This window comes from Dipodomys ordii, unplaced genomic scaffold (assembly GCF_000151885.1).
Source record: "Dipodomys ordii isolate 6190 unplaced genomic scaffold, Dord_2.0 Scaffold35, whole genome shotgun sequence".
Classification (NCBI taxonomy): Eukaryota; Metazoa; Chordata; class Mammalia; order Rodentia; family Heteromyidae; genus Dipodomys; species Dipodomys ordii.
This window is the reverse complement of record NW_012267251.1, coordinates 5,860,248-5,886,022: the sequence shown is the minus strand read 5'-3', so window position 1 is coordinate 5,886,022 and position 25,775 is coordinate 5,860,248. Positions and strand designations below refer to the sequence as shown.

The 25,775-nt window shown below is 41.2% G+C and overlaps 1 protein-coding gene across 5 annotated transcripts in view; it reads right to left on the bottom strand.

The window, feature by feature from the left end:
* Nucleotides 1–25,775, bottom strand: part of Ptprc (protein tyrosine phosphatase, receptor type, C) — a 104,997-nt gene that overhangs the window by 45,083 nt on the left and 34,139 nt on the right. For 2 of the 5 annotated variants that reach the window (XM_013017408.1, XM_013017407.1), the window contains exons 3-5: nucleotides 8,884–8,910; nucleotides 5,715–5,849; nucleotides 700–846 (exon numbers count right to left, since the gene is read on the bottom strand). In XM_013017408.1, coding sequence (XP_012872862.1) covers nucleotides 700–846; nucleotides 5,715–5,849; nucleotides 8,884–8,910 — 309 coding nt within the window. The remainder of the gene's footprint in view (nucleotides 1–699; nucleotides 847–5,714; nucleotides 5,850–8,883; nucleotides 8,911–25,775) is intronic. The other 3 variants (XM_013017411.1, XM_013017412.1, XM_013017409.1) reach the window with 2 other exon arrangements.

The following is a 25,775-nucleotide window of genomic DNA, read 5'->3' as shown; positions in this document are numbered from 1 at the left end:
GGAAGGAAGGGAGGGAGGGAGGAAGGAAGGAAGGAAGGAAGGAAGGAAGGAAGGAAGGAAGGAAGGAAGGAAGGAAGGGAGAGAAAGAAAGAGCTGGGCTTGCCTATCAAGTGCCAGGGCCCAAATCCAAACCCTAGTAGCACTTAATATACATATGCATATACCTATACATACAGATGTACATCCATGTATACACATGCATATACATATGCATATGCATATACATACACATGTACATCCATGTATACACATGCATATATATACATATGCATATGCATATACATACACATGTACATCCATGTATACACATGCATATACATATGCATATACCTATACATGCACATACATATACATATGCAAATACATATACATGTGCATGTACATATGTGTGTATATATGCATATACACATGCATATGCATGTACATGTATACACACCTATACATGTGTGTATAGGTATGTATGCATATGTATACATATGTATACATATGTATATACACATATATGTGTGTATATGCATATACATGTGCATATGTATATACATGTGTGTATGTGTGCATATACATATATACATGTGTGTGCATATACATATGTATGTGCGTGTATGTACATGTACATAACATATGCATATACATATACGTATAGAGCTGCATTCAGTTGTGAGCTTCCTCCTCCCAAGCCCCTAGCATGCGAGGGCAGACCTGAGGAGTGATCTGTGGTGCTGATGGTGGTGGCCGTGAGTGCGGGTAAGGCAGCAGAGCTGTTGTGTGCAGGCTCGAGGGCGGCTGTGGAAGTGAAGGCTGTGTCAACTGAGAAAGTGCTGGCCAGAGTCGTGGCTCCTGGGACACCTGCAATCAGAAGGGCCACCAGCGCTGTCAGGCCATCCTGCGGCCTGGACCTCCTTCCTGAAGCTGAAGCTGGGCACCAGGCGCCCAAGCCTGCCTCCTGCACCACAGACTCAAAGCCCCAGGGTGTTGGGAGAGAGCCGGGGCAGCAGCTGCAGATTCAGATCACAAGTGAAAGACATAGCTGGAGCCTCAGGAACTAGCTTGGACATTCCAGGGAGGCCCACATCTCAGCCAAGCACTCCCTGTCAGAGCAGAGGCAGAGGTGCTGGGTGGCTGCCTGGCATAACGGCTGCTGCGTGCTGACCACAGAGTGGGTGCAACCAGAGCCCAGAGCTCCTCTCTGGGAAAGATCCCCGGATGCAAGCAATACTTTGTGTGCATGCATGAATGCATGCATGCATGCCTCTGTGTGCATGTGTGCACATGCATGCATGTGCCAGTACTGGGCCTGAACTCAGTGCTGGACACTGTCCCTGAGCTTTATTTTTGCCGAAGGCTAGCACTCTACCACTTGAGCCACATTCCACCTTATTTTTCAGTGGTTAATTGAAGATAAGAGTCTCATAGTCTTTCCTGCCTGAGCTGGCTTTGAACCAAGATCCTTCAATCTCAGCTTTCTGAGTTGCAAGGATTATAGGTATGAACCACAAAGTCCCGGCTGTTAATTTTCCTAACAGAGAGCTAACGGTTGCCTAGGTAGTCCCTGAAGTCATTTCCTTTCTTTTCTTTCTAGCTAAAGGTTATCTTTCACAATGCAGGTGTCTTGGTCTAGAGGAAAAAATAAAATTGGTTGGGAATCAATCAGCTTCATAGGCTGCTGACATCATTTTTTTCCCTTCCCAGTCGCGTGGGAGCTGAGTGGCGTAGAATCTGGAGTTGCAGCTGAAGACGCTGAGTGCTGTACCCGGTGGACTTTTCCTTGTCAGACTTCAAAGCACTTCACGCCTGTGCCTATCTCCTGCCCAGAATTCCCGCCCAGGCAAGCAACACAACTGGGGTGAGCAGTTCAATGGTTCGAAGCTGCTCTGCCCCGTGCAGTGGGTCTAGGCTCCAGCAGTGGCAGGTCTGCAAAGGGCTGTGAAGAGCAGGTGACAGCACCCCTCACCTACAGACCAACTGAGCCCGGGATTCAACACACACCTGCCTCCCAACTCACTCTCTCAGAGCCAAGAAACACTGAGATTCAGCCAAACCACAGAAGGGGGTGACAGTGAACGTCAGGTCACCAGTGGTCCATCCCCAGGAGAGCCGGGGAGAGGCGAGGATGGAGGGAGGGAGGACACTGACAGAGACGCATTGTACTTACCAACGGACAGACTGAATGAAAAGGTCATTTAAAAAAAAGTTAAAATGTAAAAAAAAAAGTCATCTAGATGTAGACGTGGATCTTCTCATCTTCTCTGCTGCTTCCCCTCTCCCTTCTCAGCCTCCCAGCCTCCCATCTGCTGTTGTCCTGACGCCTACCTTCCTTCCCTCCGCACTGGAAATTGACTTCTCGCTTGGAATAGACCATCCCTGTCCACAGCTTAAGAGCCAGATTTGGAATTTTAATAAGGGTGACTAATGTTAATAGATCATTAATTAGTGAGATTTAGCCACTGTGCCACACACACACACACACACACACACACACACACACACACAAAACACAACTCTGATCTGGGCAGAACAGACTAGTTTGTGTGACAACCACCCTCCGGGAACAATCCTCTGTGGTTATTTTATATCTTTTTCCTATCCACAACCTCTACCTCTAAGAATTCACTAACAGCTCCAGTGTTGTTTTTTGTTTTTTGGGTTTTTTTTGCTGTAGTTCTCATGGCAACCAGAGTAAGGAAGTGAGGCAGCTCTTTACTAGTATTTTTTAAGAGTGTGTGTGTGTGTATGTGTGTGTGTATGTGTATGTGTGTGTATGTGTGTGTGCATATATGTATGTGTGTGTATGTATGTGTGTATGTGTATGTGTGTATGTGTGTGTGCATATGTGTGTATATGTGTGTATGTATGTGTGTATGTGTGTGTGCATATGTGTGTGTGTGTGTGTGTATTGTACCAGTTCTTCACAATAATAATTGTCTCATGTGTGCAACTTCCTTGTTTGACTCAGACCTAAGTTAAACCCATTTTCTGCCTGTCATAATTCTTTAGCTTAAGAATGTACAGGTCACTGAACGTATAAAGATAGATAAATGAACACAGACAGACAGACAGACAGACAGACAGATAGATAGGATGGACTTATGCTTTGGGAAAGGACATTGCTTTTCCTGAATAGAAAGTATACCATGAAATGATTTTCACAGTACTTTTGGAAAGACAAGGGAGGAAGAAATATTTTGCATTGTTGTTCTAAGAACAGAGGCATTCAGCTGAGAGAACTTTATGTTTGCACAGGATATGTCAGCACCAATTTCTATGTTTCTCATTCCTTAAATGACAGTTCCATTGTGGTCATGGTTTCTTAGTACTGCTGATAAGAAGTTTGCTTAGCTGGGCTGGGAAGGTAGCTCAGTGGTAGAGCGCTTGCCTTGCATGCCTGAGGCCCTGGGTTCGATTCCTCAACACCACATAAGCAAAAAGAAAAAAGCCAGAAGTGGCGCTGTGGCTCAAGTATTAGAGCGCTAGCCTTGAGCTGAAGAGCTGAGGGACAGCTCCCAGGCCCAGAGTTCAGGCCCCATGACCGAACCCCCCGCCCCCCCAAAAAAAAGAAGTTGTCTTAGTGGATCGAGGTCTTTGGGAAAAGATATAATTACTCCTGACCCCAAAGAAGTGTGCATAGTACAGAATTAATTGCCTCAAATGTAAAGAAATTCCTGCTGTGCCCACTAACCCTTGCCTCTTCCTCCTGAGCAGGCCTGCACTGTCAACACAATTCTCATTTTATCCGCTCATGTCTGGGAGAGCCACCTATGAATTTTCATATGTCACAGGGAAATAATTATCAAACCCCCATTTCTCAACACTCAGGAGGCCCACGTTGGACCACTGGCTGGACTTTCTCAGGCTGCTCAGACAGGAGCTAGCCATGGTCTGCAGGGATCTGCACAAGCCCGGACACCTGTGAAGCTGACAGGTCAGGTGTGAGTGTAGGTGGGCCAGCCGGGGTGGAGGGAGGGGGGATACCCAGGGGAGGCCACGCCGGAGGTAAGTGAGAAAGGGAGAGGGTTTCATCATTTCATCAGCTCCGTCTCTGAGCCCGGACTATGACAACATGCCAAGCTGTGCGGGGACCCCATCTGCCCCAGTGGAGGGGACACAGGAAGGATGGACGGACCTGGACTCCATCATGGGCTGCAGACCAGGCTGGACGCAGCCACAGAGACATGCTGTTTCTAGGCCCTGATTTGACTTCCAAAGCACTTTGAGCATTTTGACTTTGCCATCAACTCTATGACCCGACAGCTGATGTCTCTGTAGACAGACTAAGAAAGGATCTTTCAATGTCCCAAAGTCTCTTATAAATCTCCCAGAAGAAACAGAAAATTGGGCAAACAATAGCAACATAGCAGCCATCTAACTATAGACAATAGCCAAAAGTATCTGAGAAGATACTTGTCATTATTTAAAAAATGTGAATCAATGAAAAGTGTGTGTGTGTGTGTGTATGTGTGTGTGTGTGTGTATTTATATGCACCAGGAGTGGGGCTTGAACTCAAGGTTGAGAACTATCTCTGATTTTTTATTCTTGCTCAGGGCTAGCACTCTACTATGGGAGTCACAGCTCTTGAATAGCTTGGGTTACAGGCATGAAGCACCTGTACATAGCAAGAAGTATTTTTTAAACTAGTACAGTAGCACATTTAACAAATGGATGCTATCTAGTGTTGGAAAAATATGAAAGCAATCATGTGTGTATTTACACACACACACTTACACAGTCAATCCCAGAAGCATATGCCAAGAGCCTGGAGGGCATCTCACAATGGTTCACTTAAAGGAACTGCATTTGGGAAGACAGGGCTTTCCTTGTATGTGCCAAGTTTATGATACTACACGTGTGTGTATGTAGAGCTACACCTCGGGACAAATAGCATATGCCTAAGAAATGAGCGAGAGAAATGTAAAACAGATCCCGCCTAGGGGGTGGGAGGGAGGAAGATTAACGAAAGGATGAAAGAAAACAAAAACGGTCAACATACTTGCATGTCTACATGTGAAATGGATCTGCAAAGCTTGCTGAGATTTGTTTAGGAAGAAGGGAGGCGGGATGAGGGAGGGTGATGTTTGCTTATATGGACTGGATGTGTCGAAATGAACCCCCTTGTACAAACTGATGCTGATAAAACGTGGGAAGAATTAATACATCCACATTTCGCTGGAAGAAACCCACATAATAAACCCAAGTTACCCACCCTCAGTGTGGCTAAAAACAATTTGTCTATCTATCCACTCAGTTCTTGATAATGAAAACCTAACATGGAACAAAGAAAGGGGAAGGTTCCACTTCACGAGTCCTGCCAAGAAGGGTAGAACTGACACGGACCAGAGACTGGGAATTCAGCAGAGGGAAATCTGTGAGCAGGAGTGGAGGAAGCATGCAGAACATGGAGATACAAGGAAACAGAGAAACTTCCCCTTGACTCCCCTCTTCCCCCCGACCTCCCCTCCCTTCCTCCCTGCCTGTTCCCTATCCGTAGCCATGCATTCTTTCAGCCAACCAATTTTCTTAGGCACCTAATATTTCCAATATGCATCTGAATAAAATCACATGCTTAAAAACTGCATACATAATTTGAAAAGCAAAGCTAGTTTCTATCACTTTAGAATGTCACCAAGAAACAGGTCAACTCTAAGACAAAGTCAGTGGAGAACACATCCATGTTGTGCTAAAGACACCAGCATCCTGCAAAGAGCGCACAGGAGAGTACCTGGGTCAGGAGGAGAGGTGGCCTGCAAGGAGGCATTTTCTCCTCCAGCAGTGCTTGTGGGTGAGAGTGCAGTGTTGACAGCAGGTAAGGGGTCATCTGAAGGCCAAGCACTGGGCTTCTCTGTGGGTGGTCCTGCTGTATTCAAGGGAGGCAGGGGAAGGAGAAAATGAGTATGCAAATCACATCCTGATCTGTATGATCACCCTAGTGGACTAACTCCCCAACCTATCATAGTGTGTGTATGTGTATACACACAATACACTCAAGCACATGGACATACAATATAGAACCACATATGAAACTACAGAAGCAGAGATATGATCTGCAGATAGAGAGAATAGATGAAGCTGTAGAAATGGAGGTGAAGATAAAATGGGGAAGAGGACTTGAAGTAGCTCTCCTGCCTCCTCTCCTCTCATCCATCACTGGGTTTTCAGCAGACAAAAGAAATTGGATTTTGAAGTATGAAGTCTAATGCATAAAGAGGTTAACTTTTGAAGGACTTATAGATAAAGAAAAGAATACAGGAAGGTAAGTCAGAAAGGGATTACCAGAAAAGCTAGGAATAAGCGGGTGGGGGTGGAGAGAGGGAGAGAGAAAGAGAGAAAGACAGGGTTCAACTGGGTGAGGTGGTCAATGCCTATATTCCCAAATTTTTAGAGGCTGAAGTAAGTTTGAGATGCTGAAGAAATGCCCCTATATACATGCAGATCTTGTCATGAATTTTTAATCAAATGCAAACTAAGCAAAGGGAATACAAAGTATAGAAAATAAAATTCCCAAACAGGCCTGTAAATGACCCACTTTTACTAACATGTCACAATGTATATAACCTTGTGTTAACAAAAGAGGCACAATATAAAACAATATAAAAATGCACATTTCCATTTTTTCTTGGGAAAAATGTGAGCAAGTGGTGATGTAGTAGATGTCTGGTCAGTGATATGAATGCACAAATGGCAAAGAGTCTTGCAAGGAGAAAATGAGTATGCAAATCACATCCTGATCTGTATGATCACCCTAGTGGGTGATCATACAGTAACAACCTGTACTCAATGATCTTAATTTTCTGCACTCTTTTTACTGAAAATGTGTATTTCCATTTGAAAGCACAGAGAAAACATTTTTAAAAATCTACATCTACTCAGGGATTATAGAATTGTATTTTTATTTTTTCTGTATTTCATGATTTAACTTGTCTGAATAGCAAAGAGTACAGTTTTAAATTTTCCACTAATCAAAAACTGGTTAATACACAAACATTTAACTCAGTTCAACAAGCTTGAATAGCTTGAATGAAGCTTGACTGAAAGATAAAATATGCAAAGAAGGGGAGAATAGGGACAAACTAGATAAGGAGAAGTGAAGAACAAGCAGGGGAAAAATTAAGAGCTAAAGTTAGATAATTAGAATAAAATAGAAATGAGAAAGAAATCTTACTTTCATTTAATAACATTGAGCATAAGAGTTAGCTTTTACTAAATACAATAAAAATAATCTAAAGCACATCAAACTGGCCCAAAGCCAATGTACAGGAAACACTACAGGACTCAAAATATGACAGTGCTGTTTGATACCTGGAATTTCATAGCAAATCTAACTAGTATCAAACCTACACCCCTAATTTCATCCAGTACAACCAATGTCAAATCAACAGGTAGAATGAAATAAGCCAGTCTCAAGCGACAAGCTACCAAGGCTTTCTTTCATATGTGGGACTTGAGGGTAGGGGCAAGTGAGATGTCATCAAGCTACAAAATTTTTGCACAGTGAAGGACACTGTTACTAAGCTTAAACATAATAATAATGTCTCTAGCATGAGAGATCTTTGCTGGCTGCGTCTGACAATGACCTGCTATCGAGATTATACAAGGAGTTCAAGAAACTAGACTCTCAACGTATCAATAACATAATGGATTAATGGGCAAAATGGAGGCTTCTCAGAAGAAGTCAAAATGGAATGGACTTGTGGAGGAATGCTCAACATCTGTGGGCATCAAGGAAATGTCGATCACAGCGCTGTGATTCTGTCTCACAGTAAGAATGGCACCATCCAGGACACAAACAAACATAAGATTCTAGTGCTGGGCTTTTAAAAAATAAATGGCATAATTCTATGCAGATTTGCAAGAGTGTTTTCCAACATTTCCAATTTATTTTTATTTATGATAAATAATTCCCATAATAATTTAAGTTTCAGAGGATGTCAACTGTTCTTCAATTAGAATGTTATACTCCATTAAATTAGAAGAGTCACAATAATTTTACTCACCTTCTTTCTAAGGCCCCCTGTCAACCACACGATTAAGGGAGAAATCATGCATTTTCAGTCACAGTAATATTTAAAGATCACATCTATTTAACTACCCACAATTTCTGTTTTGATTTGCATGTAATACACATGAATTCATTGGCAATGCTTAAATTTATTTATCTAAGAATTAGGATACTCTAGAGAACCATTAATTCAATTGTCAGAAGCATTTGAAAATGATTTTTACAAAAATCTTCAAAGTGAAAGTTCTTGCATACTACCGAAAGAGAAAAATTACTCTTCATGAGTTTTTTGTATTAGTAATAAACTGATAAATACATAATATATATTACATTTTAAAATATATAAACTTTAGGGATAATTAATATATAATATATATCAATTCTTAAATATAAGATCATGTTTAGTCTTCTCTGTACTTTCTTAGCTAGTTTCTTAACTCATATCGGACTACACAGTTTTGTGATGTATTTTAAATTCATGTGTAGTGTTAAATTCTTTAAAGGAGAGTGGGATCTTGTCATGTGACTTACCAAGATGCTTTTTTAATTTTGCTTTCTTGTAAAGATGCTGTACAGAGAGGTGACAGTTACATCAGTAAGGTAATGAGTACATTTGCTATCGGGCTTTGTTACTCCCTCCTTTGTTTTTCTCCTAGTATCCTAGTCATGGTTTATAGACTATATGTAAATTTTAGCCTTATGCTGAAATAATTATTAAATTTTTGTGTCATAAACAGGGATTTTTAAAGCAAGAGGATTTCAAGAATAAGTTAGGATTACAAAATTTATCCTTAAATTTTATTTTTGATTAAGTATAAAAATTATATTTACATTAAACACATAGCTATGCAAAAGGAAATCAACCATGGAAAATGAAAATATTAATCCTTACCAAGGGTGGTAAAAGTTGTTTCTTCTCCTGAAAAATAGAAAAAAAAAAAACAAAGTTTCTGGCTTAGATTGATACACATAAATATATTTAAATATGAGAATTTTTAGCACTATTTACCTAAATAAAACTATGTGAAATCATAGTGTTATTTTTCTTTTCTCTCTCATTTTCTCCTTTATCCCTCCCCCCCACTTGTTTTTGAGACAGTTTTTAAGTTTTAAATTGTAAAGGTGATGTACAGAGGGGCTACAGTTACATGAGTCCGATAATGAGTCCATTTACTTTTGAACAGTCCCCCCCTCCTCTCATTCTCTCCCAGTTTTTCCCCTCCCCACCAAACTCTCCCCTAAAGCTGTACAGTTCATTTTCGACATCAACGCTTATGGACATGAACTCCAAGAAATGGAACTAAGACGGTTTTTTAATTATAATGTTTGCAGCTCTCTTTTTTATTTTCTATTCTTCTTTCCTTTTTTCCTTCGGTTTATACCCTTCTGACAATTTTCTTTTTGTATCCTTTGTCTTGTATATAAGTTTATCTGATTTGGGGCAGGGGGGAAGAGAACCAATTCAGCAGGGAAACACACGAAACAACTTGATATAAACTCCTGCCTCGGTCTCCCCATGGCTGGAATTACAAGTGTGGACCACCGTGTTCAGCTTTGTATTTCTTCTATTGCCGTCACATTTACCAAGCCTCACTATACTAAATCTATGTTGCTCCTCTTTCAATTCCCAAGCAAAATAAGGAAGGTGGTACAATAAAAGAAAACTACGAGGACTGACTTCAAGCCTATGAAAGTCTTTGGAAAGACTTGGCAGGATTTTTTTTTAACCGAATGAATATTCAGTTACTTAAAGATCTTTATCGGATACCTATTATATACTACACACTATGTCACATTGTAAGCACAGAGCAGGGACAACATATAGAAAGTAAAGTAGGAGGCTGAGATCTGCAGGATCGTGGTAAGAAGCCTGTTTAGGCAGGAAAGTCCTCAAGACTCCATTTCCAATTAATTAGCAAAAAGAAAAAAAACACCCAGAATGGAGTCGTGGTTCATGGGGTAGAGTGAGGCTCTGACTTTCAAAGCCATTACAATGGTTTGTTAACTACTTATGTGTTTAGTAATAAAGTTGTATAGATTTCTATCACTCTCCTTTTCCTTGTTCATAGTTAAGTACAGTCAAGCACTGCTTAACACTGACGTGTGTTCTGAGACACCATTTTAGGTGTGTCTGTCACTGTGCAAGAACTATAGGCTGTCCTCCCACAAGTTAGGGTGACTCTGGTTAACATGGTCTAATAGGGTCACTGTTGGACAGATGCTCCATTGTTGTGTGAAACACTGTTACCCAACATGTAACTATTTGCCTTTTAGTAAATATCATTATATTATTTGCAAAGTTGTCGCATTGTTTTGTCACACTATCTTTCTATCGCAGTTTAAATACTGTTCTTTCGATTTTCCTTTTAATAGCTTTTCTTCTCTGATTCTTTTGATTTCATTTTGTTTTGAAGCCAGTACTGGGGCTTGAACTAAAAGCCTCCAGGTTTTGCTTTAGCTGTTTCACTGGAAGCAAGTAGTCTACTGCTGGAGCATGTTCCTTTACTCCTGGATTTGGGCCGGCTATAAGAGTCTCTCCTATTCATCTGTGTGGGCTGGCTTCAAAGTATGACCCTCCAATCTCAGCCTCTCTCTGAGTGTCCCACTGAGTGTGAAGAGCAAATGAAGGAGAAAGACTGTAAGAAGAAGTTGATTAATGTTAGCATCAACATTAGCAGCTAATATTAATCAGAAAATGATAACAGTTCTGAGTTGTTCTTTAAAAATGGTACATCTAGAGAAGTCATTTTCCCCTGCCTCAGTAATTTTTTGTTGTCCTTTTCAGAACTCTGATTGAAATACTACACATCACATTATTTCCTATGAAAATGCATTACTTATGAACTACTTAATTTCTCTAAGACATTGTCTCTGAGACAATGTATGTGGCCTAAAGAACAGTCTAGAAGCTGGAAAGGTTTCTGGCGTTTTTACTCTAGAATGCGAAGGGATTTTGTGTGTGTGTGTGTGTGTGTGTGTGTGTGTGTGTGTGGTACAAATAGCATATCTCCTCAACCCTCCCCCTCTGTCTGCATTTTTAAAAATTGGGGTGATATTTATTAACTATTTAGAGCCACTATACCAACCAAATGTCTACAGTAGTTTTTCCATGTCTCAGTTATAGTTTGCAATTCTTCCTAGGTTGTCTGAGCAGCGACTCCAGTGGGATCTTTCACATCATGTCTATAGACATTACTAGAACACCACCAAAATCTTAAGTAGGAGCAACTGTGCTGAATTTTTAGTGCTAAACAAAATGACATGAAAAGATAGGCTCTGTGAGAAACTTGCCAAGCACGCTCACAGAGTAATCTGCTTAACAAGGCTCCCAATGAGTGTATGGGTCAGCCCCAAGCACCTTCCTGATTGGCATGAAAGAGCAATGTACCCTTCATGGAGCCAAGTAACTCTCATAAAAGTAAATAAGACCTTTGCATAGCACACCTAATAAGTTGTGCAAAATAAACATATGTTTAATATTAGGATATTACCCATGATAAACTTCAATTGAACACTACACACACACACACACACACACACACACACACACACACACATGCACATACATACACAACATATAAGAAACAGAAGGTAAGTAAAGAAAAAGATATAAAATACTCATGTGTATGAAGACAGTAACTGTGCAGCTGTATGAGACCCATTGCAACAATGAGATGTACAAGATGTTATGTTGAAAAAATGAACTTTACAACTTTGGCATGAGGGAGTGGGAAGGGGAAACAAAGGAGGAGGCAAGAATGCTTGAAGAAATGTACTTATGACCTTGCCCATGTAATTGTAACCCCTCTGTACGGTATTTTCAGAATTAAAAAAAAGAAAAGAAAAGAAAGATGATAATTTTTGGCAAGTAAGAATTACATCTAGTTTTGCTCTAAACACTCTTCAACGCATCAAATAAATACAACAAAATAAATCACCCAGTCCTGTGATGAATGTCTCCATACAGAGAAGAAACACTTTGGTTTTGTTCTGGGGACACAATTTTCTTCTCCCTGCCTGTAAGGGCCTTGTGCCCTCATGATGTAGAAGAAGGAATATCCTGTCATATGCCAGTAGGTGGCACTGTAGCACTAAAAATCTGTAAATCACCTCACCTAGAGCTTTCTCTTCCCATTCCAGTCTGGAGAATCACCCAAGGAATTGACTAGCTGCATTAAACGGATGAAAATGTAGATAACAGGACACTTGATCTTCAAAGCTATGTTACACTAACACGTGTATTGTTACTGAATTTACCTTTCCCAATATGTTTCTTTTACAACTGAAAAATGTTTAAATGATTGCGAATCAAAGTTTCCTTGAAGTCACACCCCCGAAGTCCCTTACTAGAGATTTCTGCAAAAAATGAAGAATCAGTTTAAGTAGAAATGGCATTTCAAAAGGAATACTCCTGCTTTAAATATCACCAACTCCATCTCCCTTCGGGGGGTGGGGGGGAAACACCATTTTCCAGGGGATTTAAGCCTGGATAGTTCCCAAATCAATCAAAGAAAAATGCAAGGGCAGGAGGGTGAAGCAGCACAGATGAAATAAACGTTTATTTTGGCCTAGAATGCACACACACATTCCTAACTTCCATAAACATAAAGGGCATACAAAAGCAGGGGAAAAAAAGTCAAAACAAAAGGAACCTCTCTACTATATCTGACTTTGTTTCCATAGCCTAACATGATAATAATAAAACACACAAAATAAGAGATTCTACTTTTACTTAGTAAAAGTAGATGGTACATGATCCACCGACAACACATTTAACAAACTGCATAGTCAAAGGGTCAAAACTCCGTGTGACAAGCTATCAGCAAGATTTCCAAGAACCAAGGCAAAGAACCTTCCTCTCTCATTAGATTGTCAGAAAATATAAGAATGATAGTGGTAGTTCTCTCAAATATTATTGCATGCATAGCTCTTTAAATAATTTTTTTGTTTTGTTGTTGTTGTTGTTTTTGCTTTTTGCTACCCATCCTGGGGCTTGAACTCTGGGCCTAGGCACTGTCCCTGACTTCTTTTGCTCAAGGCAAGTGCTCTACCACTTGAGCCACAGCACCACTCCTGGCTTTTTGGAGTACTTTACTGGGGATAAGAATCTCATGCTGTTTCCTGGCCAGGCTGGCTTTGAATGGTACTCCTCAGATCTCAGCCTCCTGAGTATTTATACAACTTTATTTAATCCTCCAATATCAATAGCTAACACTTTACATAATTTATAGGGAATGAAACTGAGCATGTGAGTAATAATCACACATGGAAGAAGTATTATAGTTGAGGTAGGACCTTTAATAATAATTTCCTTATCCTTTATGTTGATTTTATGGTAAAAAAATGGATTGTGTAATTAAATTGTCTTGAGTCTGTTGAGTAAAATAATTGCTACCAGATAATAGTTCCAGAGATTTCTCTGTTCATATACAAACATAAGATTCTAATGGACTCTACTGCTGGAATTCATTTGATAGAGCATAAGCCTTTCTGATTTCTCTCAATCTAGCTAAGGCCTATGAATTTGGAAGCACCATCAAAAACCCAGAGAACTTCAACATATATTTTTAGGCTTCACTGATAAATACAAATACCATAAATACCAGACCAAAGTCTCAAAGAAAGACAGAAGCCAAGACAACTCAGGAGTAACAGCGCAAAGAGCAGGAGAGATTATAAGACTGTAATTGAGAGTCTCAGATTTGAGATGACAGTGCAGGCACAAACAGAAAGAGGTATGATGAGTCATATTTCAAGAACAAAACAGGGGCTGGGAAGGTGGCTCAGTGGTACAGCGCTTGCCTTGCATGCGTGAGGCCCTGGGTTCGATTCCTCAGCACCACCTAAGCAAAAAGAAAAAAGCTGGAAGTGGTAGAGCGCTAGCCTTGAGCTGAAGAGCTGAGGGACAGCGCCCAGGCCCAGAGTTCAGGCCCCACGACCGACAAAACAAACAAACAAAAAAAGAACAAAACAGATTGATACACAATGGCTGAGAAACAAAGTAAGAAAGGAAGAAGGGGAGAACAGGGTGGGCAAAAGAGGAAAAAGAAAAAAGGAAGAAGGAAGGAGGAGGAAGGGAGAAAGGAGGAAGGAAGGATTGAAGGAAAGAAAGGACATACAAAATACAACATTTACAAGTTGCAAAATATCTTAGCATTTGCATTTGTTCTCAAAAGCAGGGTGAGATGAGGTATAGGGTCAAAGAAATATTCTTCTTGCAATAGGCTTTCCAGTATCATTTAAATGTTGAAACTTTGGCATTCATACCAGACATTCAAATTAAAAATGCAAATAGGAGAGGAATTGGTATGTGAATACAAGACCTTGGAGTAGAATAAAATCCAATAATTCGTTATTTTTAAAGCAAGCAGTCATGTTTCTCTCTTTCCCAAAGCGTTGTCAGCCACAGCCTAACAAATACTTCTTTTCATTTTTGAGTGTCTGTGACTGGGCACCTCTGAAACTGACCATACAAATATAGAGCCTTTGTATCTAACCTACAGAGTCATGTTGGTTCATTTGAGGCATGGTGATTAGGCAAATGACAGAAAATTAATAAAGGTTAGATGATCAGACATGAAAAATTGGTCATGTTTTCTCTTTATGCTTTTTACTATGATATTGGGGGTAGGGAAGCCTAACTATATGCACAACTAAAAAATGTGTACTAAAAGGAAGTTTCGGCTGAAATGTAGACTTCTCTGACTCGCAAAAGGCCTATTCTTATTCATTGACACTCTGCTATAAAAAACAATACCAAATTCAGGATTTTTGCTGAACTGTGGGAGGACATGATGGCTGAGTGGAATATGATATATGCCCCACCAAAATGGGATTCTGAGCATCAGACAGGAAAAGTCACTGCTAAAAAAGTGTCGGTGGTTAGATGGTGACTTTGAAAGAGGAAGATTCTTACTTTTCAGTCAAAAAAAAAAGGGGGAGAGGTAAGAGAATTGGGCAGGCCTGTAGCCAACAAAAGGAATGATGAACTCCTGTCCCCTTCCGTATTTCTCCACAAATCATCAAGGAAGGAAAAAGACTCAACCATGCTTGATAATGCTTTGCTTTATTATGTCCCAGACTTTGAAGCAAACTAACTTAAAAAACGCTTTCGCCGATCTAACCTGTAACTTGTAAGAGGTGGGGTTAGAGCACACACAGGTGACTCAGGCCCCCTGGGAAGAAAAGAAGCTGAAGAGGAGCAGGCTGTGTGCATCTCGTCTATGTAGGTAAAATGGGTACAACAGTACCCACACTTATTTCTGAGATTCCAAGAATGTGACATTACCTCTGTGAGTGTGTGCATGCACGTATGTGCTGAATATAACAAAAAATTATAGGGTACTTGTGGTTCACATCTATCATCTAAGCTACTCAGGAGACTGAGCGCTGAGAATGAAGGTTGAGAGCCAGCCCTGGGAGAAAACTCAGCGAGACTTTTACCTTTAACCAGCAAAAAGCCAGAAGTGGTCATGTTTTCTCTTTATTTTCTGTCTCAATATGGACCAAGACTGCTCATGTGTTCCCTTTTTTTCCTATCACAGTAGGTGTGGGGGATGGTAACTACATATACACACCGCTGATGAACTTGTACTAAAAGTTTAGGTGGAAATGTGGGCCTGTCTGACTCTCAGAAGAGCTGTGCTTCTTCAACGGCTCTCAGCTATGGGAAAAAAACAAGGCAAAAGGCAGCCTCGGTACTGATGTTTATGGGGAAATGATAGCTGAGTGAAATACAAGTGGCGGAGCACCAGCCTTGAGGGGGAAAAGCTAAGGGAAAGAGCATGAGGCCCTGAATTCAAGCCCCCCAAAAGCAGCACACACACACACACACACACACAAATAAAAAAATAATAGAAAACAAGTGGTCAGGTGTAGGAAGTCCGGCCCACCCCCAAAGCTGCAGACAGCCCCAGCACTGGTGGCCAATCAAAACACTAGTGATTTCTTGTTGTTGAAGAACCCAGGGACCAGGAGAGAAACTACACGCGAGGGAGTTTTGCAGCAGAAGAGCTCTTCCGTGTGCTGTTCTCACAAGATGGCCGTTTGCACAGGCTGCTTTTCTTTTCTTTTTCTTTTTTCTTTCTCACATCAGGGCCCTCGCTGCGCTTGTGGCTTCTCCTCACACAGTTCTGTTTTTCTTCTTCTGAGTCTTTATAGGAAAGGAAGAGGCGCAACTCATGCGGTTAAGCACACCAGCGCTTCCAAATGGTGCAACCGGTTGCCATGACACCCGCATAATCAGCCTATCTGGGGTAAAACCACAACTTCTCTAGCTTAGGTCGGAAGCTAGCTGCTGGCTTGTACATTTAGCTGCTAGGATTACTGAACCTTAGGTTGATTCGGCTTCACTTGAATGAAAACCTCTTTCAAAGCTAAGGTTAAGGTTTGTGTTGGGTTTTTTTTTTTTGGTGGGGGGGGTGGTTGGTTGACTTGTATTTCAAAAATGCTTCATTTTGAAAAGTACTTTCAAGTGACATTTTTAAGAAGAAGGGGTAAAGAAAAATAAGTCAGACCCCCCCAGCTCATTTTATCTTTCATAGTACAAGAATTAATTTTATTAATAAATGGAATCATGAAACTTGCACACAAAAATAGATTGGAAAGAGAACAGTAAGACAGTAATTGGAGAGAGAAACCCCCGCCCTCTGACCACAAGGTTATGAGTCGGTGGGAGGAAGTCAACACCGACAGTGAGTTTGTCTCTTCCTATGTGAAGAGCCGATAGCAGGAAATACATGGCACTCGTTGTGAGCGAATAAACAGAGCTCCACGAAGGGACTTCTTCACCAGCACACGAGTTGCGCTCGTGAAAAGCAACAAATGAGAAAACAGACACGGAAAGGGAGATTCTTGCCGCGCTCCAAGACCCCCGCTCTGCCCTGGTTCAGAACCGTTTTCCCAATAGACGATTTCCCCAATCAGGGTCTTCTTATATTTTCACTAAACCACGGGTTCATGATGCCAAAAATTATTAAAAGAATATAGCCACGTTCAAAAACAACACAACTTAGAAAGGATGGCAACTGTCTTTTTAGTTTCTTAAGAAGAAAACTCATTGTGAATCAGTTTTTCATGACCCCTGTGATAGCAGAAAAGGTCTGATGTCTCCAGTGTTTAAAGAGCATATGTTGCACATATCCTGTCTGGTTCATTATCTTATACAGTCCTCAGAATAATATGTAACAAAAGTTATCGCCATACTTTCAGGAGTGACAAAGAAAGACAGACTAGTAACTTTGACCAATACCTGAATCTTCAGTACAATGAACTTAGAAGGTTGTTTGGGCAAATAAAACAATGTCTGTGAAGCATCTCATAAGTAGTTTAAAACTCAACTCTACCAATGCTGTTATGGTGAGCACCTTGTAGAATCTTGATTTTTTTCAATTCCATTCACGCTTTTTTTTAAAAATGGTAAAATTAGGACCCCTGTTTCCAGCAGAATGGTTTGTTTATGAGAAGAGAATTTTAAAAAATCTTCTTGGGTTTAATCTTGATAGACTTTGTGCCAGTGGTCACACAGCAGTAGGACTCCCAGCAATACAATTTTGAAACTCACCGTAGAAACAGCAGGTGTAATTTACTTCAACGGGTGCTAGAATATTTCCTCTTGGCATTTCTACATGCATCTGATTTTCAGATGTATCCATGTTTGTGTTGGTGCCATAAAGGACAAAATGAAAAACATGTTCCCCGATAGGTAGACTTGCTTATGTTGACAGAAGAGCAGGGCTTCCTAGTGCATCCGTGACCTGGCTCAAGGTAAATACATGGCATCCTACTTAAGTACTACACAGAGGACATGAATTGCCATTCCTAAGAAACACCTGCATCCCCAGGCCCGCAGAAGCCAGGAAATGCTCATCAATAGGTGTGTGGATAGCGACACTGTGGTATATTCACAGTGGAATACTATTCAGTCACGAAACAATGAAACCCTGTCATTTCAACAACATGGATAAACATGGATGGCATTAAGTAAATTATAGGCAAATACTTCATGATCTCATTCATACGGGGATCTAAACAGTTGAAGCAGAGTGAGAACAGTGTTCACAGAGGCCAGAGAAGGGAAAGAAGAGGAGGAATAGAGAACATTTGCCCAGGCAGATAAGAGTTTCAGTTAAGTCGTAGGAATGTGTTCCAGCATGCATGGCCCAGTAGCTACGCTTCAAAAAGGCTAGAAAGCATTCTGCACATCTTCAGGTGCCCACCCCACCCGGGCTCTGAATTCCAGTCCTCCTTCCCTCTCAGAGACAGCAATGTCCGTGACAGGCCATGCTGGCTGCCCAGTCTCCTGACAATCATCTAGAAACTTCCTCTGACCCCTCAAGGTTAACACAGATCTACTATCTCTTTCTTAAGCTCAATGATACAAATCAACAACTGTTTTTTCACAGTTGAATGGAAAAGACCTGGCCTCTGTCCTACTTCATGTTCAGTTTATGAATTCTCTTTTTCTGGATTGGATGTAGTCCTTCAAAATGTCAAAAGGACACCTTTGGAAAATTCTAAGTGCTATAAGGCTCAGAGAGACAAAGGACATGTTTGTATCAGATGAAGAAGTTAGATCTAAAATTTAAGTCTATTTATATAAACCTAACAGGGTAATTTGCATATAAATACAAACATATAATATAAAGTATGGTATACTCAGAGTAGGATTCCAATGGTAACTCCTTTGAACAACTCACTTTAAGTTTAATAGGAATATCAAGAAGCTGGTATTTGATGTGGGTGCCCTGCATCTTGTATATACATTTTTCTAATTGGGGAGGGGAAGGGAAATAACAAAATGCTGAAATAAGGATACAGGTTGACCCATTGTAACAATAAGATGTATAAGACACTGTGTTGAAAACCAACTTTATAACTTGGGGGGAGGGAGGAGTTGGGGAGGTGGGAGGGAAGGGATGGTAGGGGAAAAACAAAGGAGGAGGTAATAATGCTTGATAGGAAATGTGCTCATTACCTTACTCGTGTAACTGTAAGACCTCTGTACAGTATTTTTACAATAAAAACATATTTTAGAAAAAGAAGCTGGAAGGTGACCCTGAGGTATAGGTGGGGTCAAGGGAGAGGGTATGGGTGATGTGCAGAGAGAAGGTGAATGCAGTCTTCATATTTAACGTGTGTGTGTGTGTGTGTGTGTGTGTGTGTGTGTGTGTGTGTGTGAAAGAGAAAATGGAACAGGGTAAATGGAGGAAATGGTTGGAGTGGGGGAACGATGAAAGAGGTACATTGTATCTCACAAACTGGCATGTTGAATCCAAATCCAGTGTTACAACTACCAAGATAATAAAAATGATGTTATTAAGATACCCACGTGTTCAATCCTCAGAACCTTCCTTCTCTATGCCCTGCATTATCCCAGATCAACCTGGGGACTCGTATAGCATGGCCACCAAGCCTCAGGTATTCAATTAAAAAGGGTTGGCTGCATTTGGTGATTAAAACCACTAGAAAAGACCATCTTCAGCAACATTCAGAAGGTAGGTAGCTAGAGGCCCAAGTAAAGCTACTTAATATGCATCTAATTTCCATTTCAGCTATTTCCTTCATAAGTTTCAACCTGGAAACTGAAGTCCAGACAGCATCCATAGACAGGACGGTGAGCCCTCTATGCTAGAAGTGATGTTTTCAACATTGGCACAGTCCTGGACTAAAGCCTTCCATGATTCTAGTTGTCCTTGTGAATGAAATGATCAGTGACAACACAAATTCCCACATCCACTCCCACAATGTAACAACCGGTCTGATTAAGGTGGATACTCAGAAAAGGTGTCCTGTTTTCCTTTATTTTAGGAATGATAAGACCATCAGGGAGATGGATACTGTTCTGTAGTTATCAACTCACTAAGGTAATTTCATAACATATCTAATGTATAAAGAGAGAAAATATGTGTGTGTGGTCTGTGACACTAGAAATCCAGTTCTTGACAAAGCAGGACACCTCATAGCAAAACAAAAAATATAGCCAAGCACCAGTGGCTCACGCCTGTAATCCTAGCTACTCAGGAGGCTGAGATCTGAGGATCTCGGTTCAAAGCCAGCCCAGGCAGGAAAGTCTGTGAAACTCTTATCTCCAATAAACCACCAGAAAACCAGAAGTGACACTGTAGCTCAAGTGGTAGAGCGCTAGCTTGAGCTGAAGAGCTGAGGGACAGCGCCTAGGCCCAGAGTTCAAGCCCCATGACCGACCAAAAAAAAAAAAAATTAGATTTAGTCGTGAAAAATATCAAGAAAGTTATAGATTTCTTTTTTTATGTTATTTGTCTCTATGACAATCTAATCCACTCCATCCTAATGAAAAGGAGGGTCATATTAAAATTCATCAAGTTATAATTGTTAAAGAGATTTTAATTATGATGAATAATGTTGAAAAGAATAAAAGCTAAGTATTTGTAATGAAGTAAGGATAAACCTGGGAAATGACTACTGAAAGATCTTTGGAACATTTTCCATAATTAATGTGTTTTTATAATAGGCGTCTTCCTTCCATGAAATTTACATTTTCCTTAAAATCTTGAATTCTGTTTCTCATATATTTAATATTTTATGGTGACAAGGCACAATTATTATTTTTATAAACTGACTAGCAACTGGAAATTACCGACAAGTTTTCAAGCATGATAGTAGTTCTTCAAATCCTGACAGGCAAGCCTCTGAATCCAAGACTTACCTAAGTCTGCTAAAATTCACATGTTAATTAACTTTTTACCACTTTTTTTAAAGTATAAAACCTACCATTATCAAGTGGGATGGGAATTCTAGTAGTATAGTTTTATTTACTTATTTGTTTTTGTGCAAGTTCTGGGGCTTGAATTCAGGGCCTGGGCACTGAAGGTCTACCACATGAGCCACACCTCCACTTCCACTTTTTTGATGGTTCATTGGAATAAAAGTCTTTCATATTAATACTAAGCATCATCTTTCAAAATTAAGGTTATCATTTAGCTTACAAATTTCTGTTAAATTGTTATAAAAATGCACTGTTTGTAATTAAGGTTAGTACTGATGGTTGCTTGAAGAAACTTACTTAAAATTATATTGGATCTGTACATTTTGACTTGGATAACAAAAACTAGGAAAATTGAAAAGGAATTCAGATTCCATTTGTAAGCTAAGAATCATGGTTAACACCCTCAATTTATGGATACCCTAAATAATATGCCAGGATATGTATAATACCTCAGAACATAAAGCAAAGGCTTAGTAACCCCTTTTTAAAAAGTGAATGGTCCAAAATGACAGAATCAGGAAATCCTCAAAATCTTAGGAGGTTTCCTCCACTAGAAGAAATAATGGTAAGATCTGAGGTTTATGGATTCCTTACTAAATGTTAGTACTGAGCAGGACTGCTCCAAGTCTGCCTTTGACCCTGTCATTTTGCACATTTTTTGATGGCCATGCCCAGTTTGCCTCCTTCAGTGCTCCTCCCCTTCCTCCCAATCCATCATCACCACAAGGCTACTACTTCTCCAGTGATCTGGGCAGGAATCCTGGAGACACCCAGGCAAGAGTAGATCTAAGCACTGCTTCATCTACCACACAACTGGACTCTGAGAGTGCACAAGGCCTTCGCATCTAAAACCGGGTGGGAAACAGTGTCCGGCTTGCTGTGGTGTCCAGATGTGTTCTCAAAGCACTGGACACACCGTGGGCGCCAGGCGGAAGAGACATCTGTGACCAGTGCCAGGCGCACAAATCTCAAGCAGGAGACGACCAAATCCAGAAAGGAGGTTGCAAATACGGGTTGAAGGTTTCCTTTGTAAGGAGTTCTGCTTTGGTTGCCACTTGTGAGTAGGACTTTGGATGCATGTTCAACGATGTGCATTTTTACTGGAAATGCAGGGTAGATGACGGGAAATCACTTGGTTAACATAACAGAGTGGAAAACACGTGATTCCGCGTCACTGCTGTCAGGACCTCACTGCTTGCTGTCAAGTTGAAATGCCATCGGTTATACTGCACGCGTTTGAATCCTTAAAAGATAGCCTGTAATCCTAAAATGACACCAGAGGTTGAGATCTGAAGACCCCTGTTCTATGCCAGCCCAGGCAGGAAAGTCCATGAGACGCTTATCTCCAATTAACCAGCAGAAAACCAGAAGGTAGCTGTGGCTCAAGTGGTGGAACAGCAGACTTTGGTGACAAAGCTAAGGTACAGTGTCCAGACTGAGGTTAGGCCTCAGTGCTTCCCCACCCTCCCCCAGACAGGTTCGCTAACAATTTTTATTGGAAAATGATTTGCAATTAGTATCCGTGTTCAAGAAAACACTTAAGGGCTGGGAAGGTGGCTCAGTGGTAGAGCACTTGCCTTGCATGCTCGAGGCCCTGGGTTCGATTCCTCAGCACCACATAAGCAAAAAGCTGGAAGTGGCGCTGTGGCTCAAGTGGTAGAGTGCTAGCCTTGAGCTGAAGAGCTGAGGGACAGCGCCCAGGCCCAGAGTTCAGGCCCCATGACCGGACCCCCCCAAAAAAAGAAAGTGCATAAAAGCTCAATGTCACAGCAGAAAACCTAAAATTCAAGTGCATTCCATAAAACATCTAAGAACTCTCTAAAAGTTTCAAGGACATAGGAAGGAAAGGAAGGCTGAAACATTGTCACCAATCAGAGGAGACTAAAGAGATGGCAATTAGCCAGTGCCAGTTTGGCGTTCTCAAATGGAGGTAGCAATACAAATAAGACATTAGTTTCAGGTGAAATTCAAGCCAAAAGCTGTAGCTGTGGTTAATTTCACTGCACTGATGATAACTTGCTAGTCTTAACCAATACACCCTTGAATAAGTATTAACGTCAGCTGCACAAAGAGTACTTAGGGACTCTAGAACATCCTGGAAACTTTTCTGTGATCTACTATTATTTCCAAATTAAAAGTTCATTTTTTAAAAAAATGTGCATTTGCAAATAGTCCAGGGAAAGAGGAGACAAGTTGTTTCATTTTTAAGATTCATGTTTTTAAAACTGAGCCTTTCCCATAGAACATCTGGCAAGTGCTTGCAGCTGTGGCTGTAGACACTCTGCACTGATAATGCAGACATTAATGATTAGCAGCACTAAACAGACAAGGCTACACACCCTGACGCTTCCAACGAGCCTGACAGTTCCACACTGAAGGATAAAGAAGCTTCTCCACCCTCTCCACTGTCTGTCTACCTAATACCTGAAGCTGCTCTAGAGATTCTTTCCCTCCTTGAGCTGCTACTCACAATGTCTCCTTGGAAATGCTGTCTTACTCCTTCTAACTCTATACCATCCATTATCTACCTCAGGAGGGGAGCGTGCTCTGGCTCATAAGGAATGTTGTTCAGTGGCAGTAGCTCATGCCTTTAGCTTCAGCTACTGGGAAGGTAGAGATCAGGGGGAATGCAGTTGGAGCTGAAAAGTAACTAAAAGATAAAAGATCTGAGTATATGGTTCAAGCAGCAGAGTGTCCATTTAGCAAGCATGAGGCCCTGAGTTCAAACCACGCCAAAAAAAATCCATCCAACCAACCAATAAAATATATTATATTATCTAATAGATATTACATTATCTATTATATACACAAAGTATATATTAGCTTCTTTGATTGTTGTAATTATGAGCCATATAATGATTATCCTTATTATTGAGGTAAGGAAAGCACATAAAATACAACGCACACCTATCCTAGATCGTTAGCTTGTGCGGAGTGGAGACAGGACTACGGGGTGAAGGCTGACTCCTCACCACCCTGACGTTATACTGCTGTGTGTCCTACTGAATCAGAACAGAAGAGTGTCTAGCTGGTTCTGGGAACAACATTGGGAGTCTTTCTGACATAAATAATGTTTTGGAAGTTAAGAAGGATATTAAGCAGGAAGAGAAATTGTCTCTTTCCACGAGAACACTGAAGCATAAGTGAAAGTCATTCTTCAAAGCTGAAGTGCAAGAGGTGAGGTAAAAAGCTATTAGAACATGTTTCTGGTAGGGAACTGCGGTTCTGGCATTATAGCTGCAAGGTAGCACAGCATTCCCGGGCGAGGGGCGTTGTGGGAATTCAGGCAGGAGGAAGCTGCGGTGGCGGCACTGGGGAGTTGGGAGGGTAGGGATACAAGAATGGAGAAAAGGAGATGGATCGAGACACTGGCAAAGGCTTAAGATGTGTCAAAGCAGTTCTTGCTGCAATTAACAGGAAAAAAAATTGAGGACTTTATCATCTGATAATGCTGAGTTCGTTTCATGACCAACTATGGAATCCGATCCTTTATTCCTTCCACGGTTTTATTCTAACATCCGTAGGGCGGGGCCTTATTGCCTTCGTGGTCCAAGTCTCATAAAATACCAACAGACTCAGGGAGGGAGCCTAGGCTAGGGGTCTGTTCCCTTTTCCAGACTGAGGCAAAGTTCCCCCCAATTCCTTTTCTGTTTCCTTTGTCAGCACTAAGGGGAACACATGCTTCCCAATTCACTCTGACCAATTGAGACCTAAGTACGGACCACAGAGAAAAAGAAGACCTGACTCAATCATGCTTACTGCAGGTTTATTTACAGTAGCCAAGATATGGAATCAGCCCAGATGCCTCTCAATAGACAAACGGGTCAATACAATGTGGTATATATACACAAAGGACTTCTGCTCATCCATTCATAAGGAAATGGAAAGACTTGGGGAGGATTATGTTAAGTGAGGTCAGACAGACCCAGAGAAGCACTCATTGCTTGGTTTCTGTCATTAGTAGGAACTAGAAGGTGCCTATAAATCTAGCAGTAAGCACACTGGGTGGCAGTTAGCAGTGAATTAACTGAAGTATAATAGCATCTATGGAGAACGCAAATAGAACAATTCCCCTTAGAAAGACTATGTCAAAGCCTAACAACATGAGTAGTAGGAAATGGGTACTTGCGGGGAGGGGTGTGGGGGGGGAGAGGAGAGGGGCAGAAGGAGGAACAGGGGAAATGAGTAGAATGCAGGCAAGCATGCGCTGTAGATGCCATGGAACTGGAAAGAGGAGGGAGGGTGGGTGGAAGGGGGTGAAGGTGTAGGAGGGAGGACAGATCTAGAGGCATTGTGAACACACACTGCCGGGTGAAATGGCCCAACAATTCAATACAGAACCTGAAAATTAAGAAAAGCCAGGGGCGGGTGTGGTGGGAGGGGTGGGTGAGGATGTTGAAAGGGGAGACGTTGATCAAGAGGTGCTGCAGAATGGCAGCTTCTTTGTAGAACCACCTAAAGAAAATAAACATATTTTAAAAAATGGCAAAATCTGGGACTGGGAAGGCGGCTGTGGTAGAGTGCCTGTCTCACATGCATGAGGCTCTGCGTTCGATTCCTCAGCACCACATACACAGAAAAAGCCGGAAGTGGCGCTGTGGCTCAAGTGGTAGAGCACTAGCCTTGAGCTGAAGAGCTGAGGGACAGCGCCCAGGCCCAGAGTTCAGGCCCAGAGCCAAAGAACGAAAGAAAGAAAGAAAATGTAACGCTGTAAAAAAAATGGCAAAATCCTAACTGGAAAAAAGGTTAAAAATATAGAGAATTTGTATGTCATCACCGAGTATGGCATTAAAGAGGAAAGTCTGCATGTCTTAAATTCTCAGTGTGTTAAAGTGACTGTGGGGCTATGTGAATAGGCAAGTTAGCGGAAGAAGACCTGGAGTTCAATTCTCCTAACGCTGAGTGCGTGACACCGGTTGGCCTTTTCAAGTATGCAGCTGGAAAAGTAGACTTTCATGCAAAAAAGACAAGGGAGCTGGAGATACAGGTGACACCAGCCAAGCAGAGAAGATAGAGGAGGCGATGGGAATCGATGATGC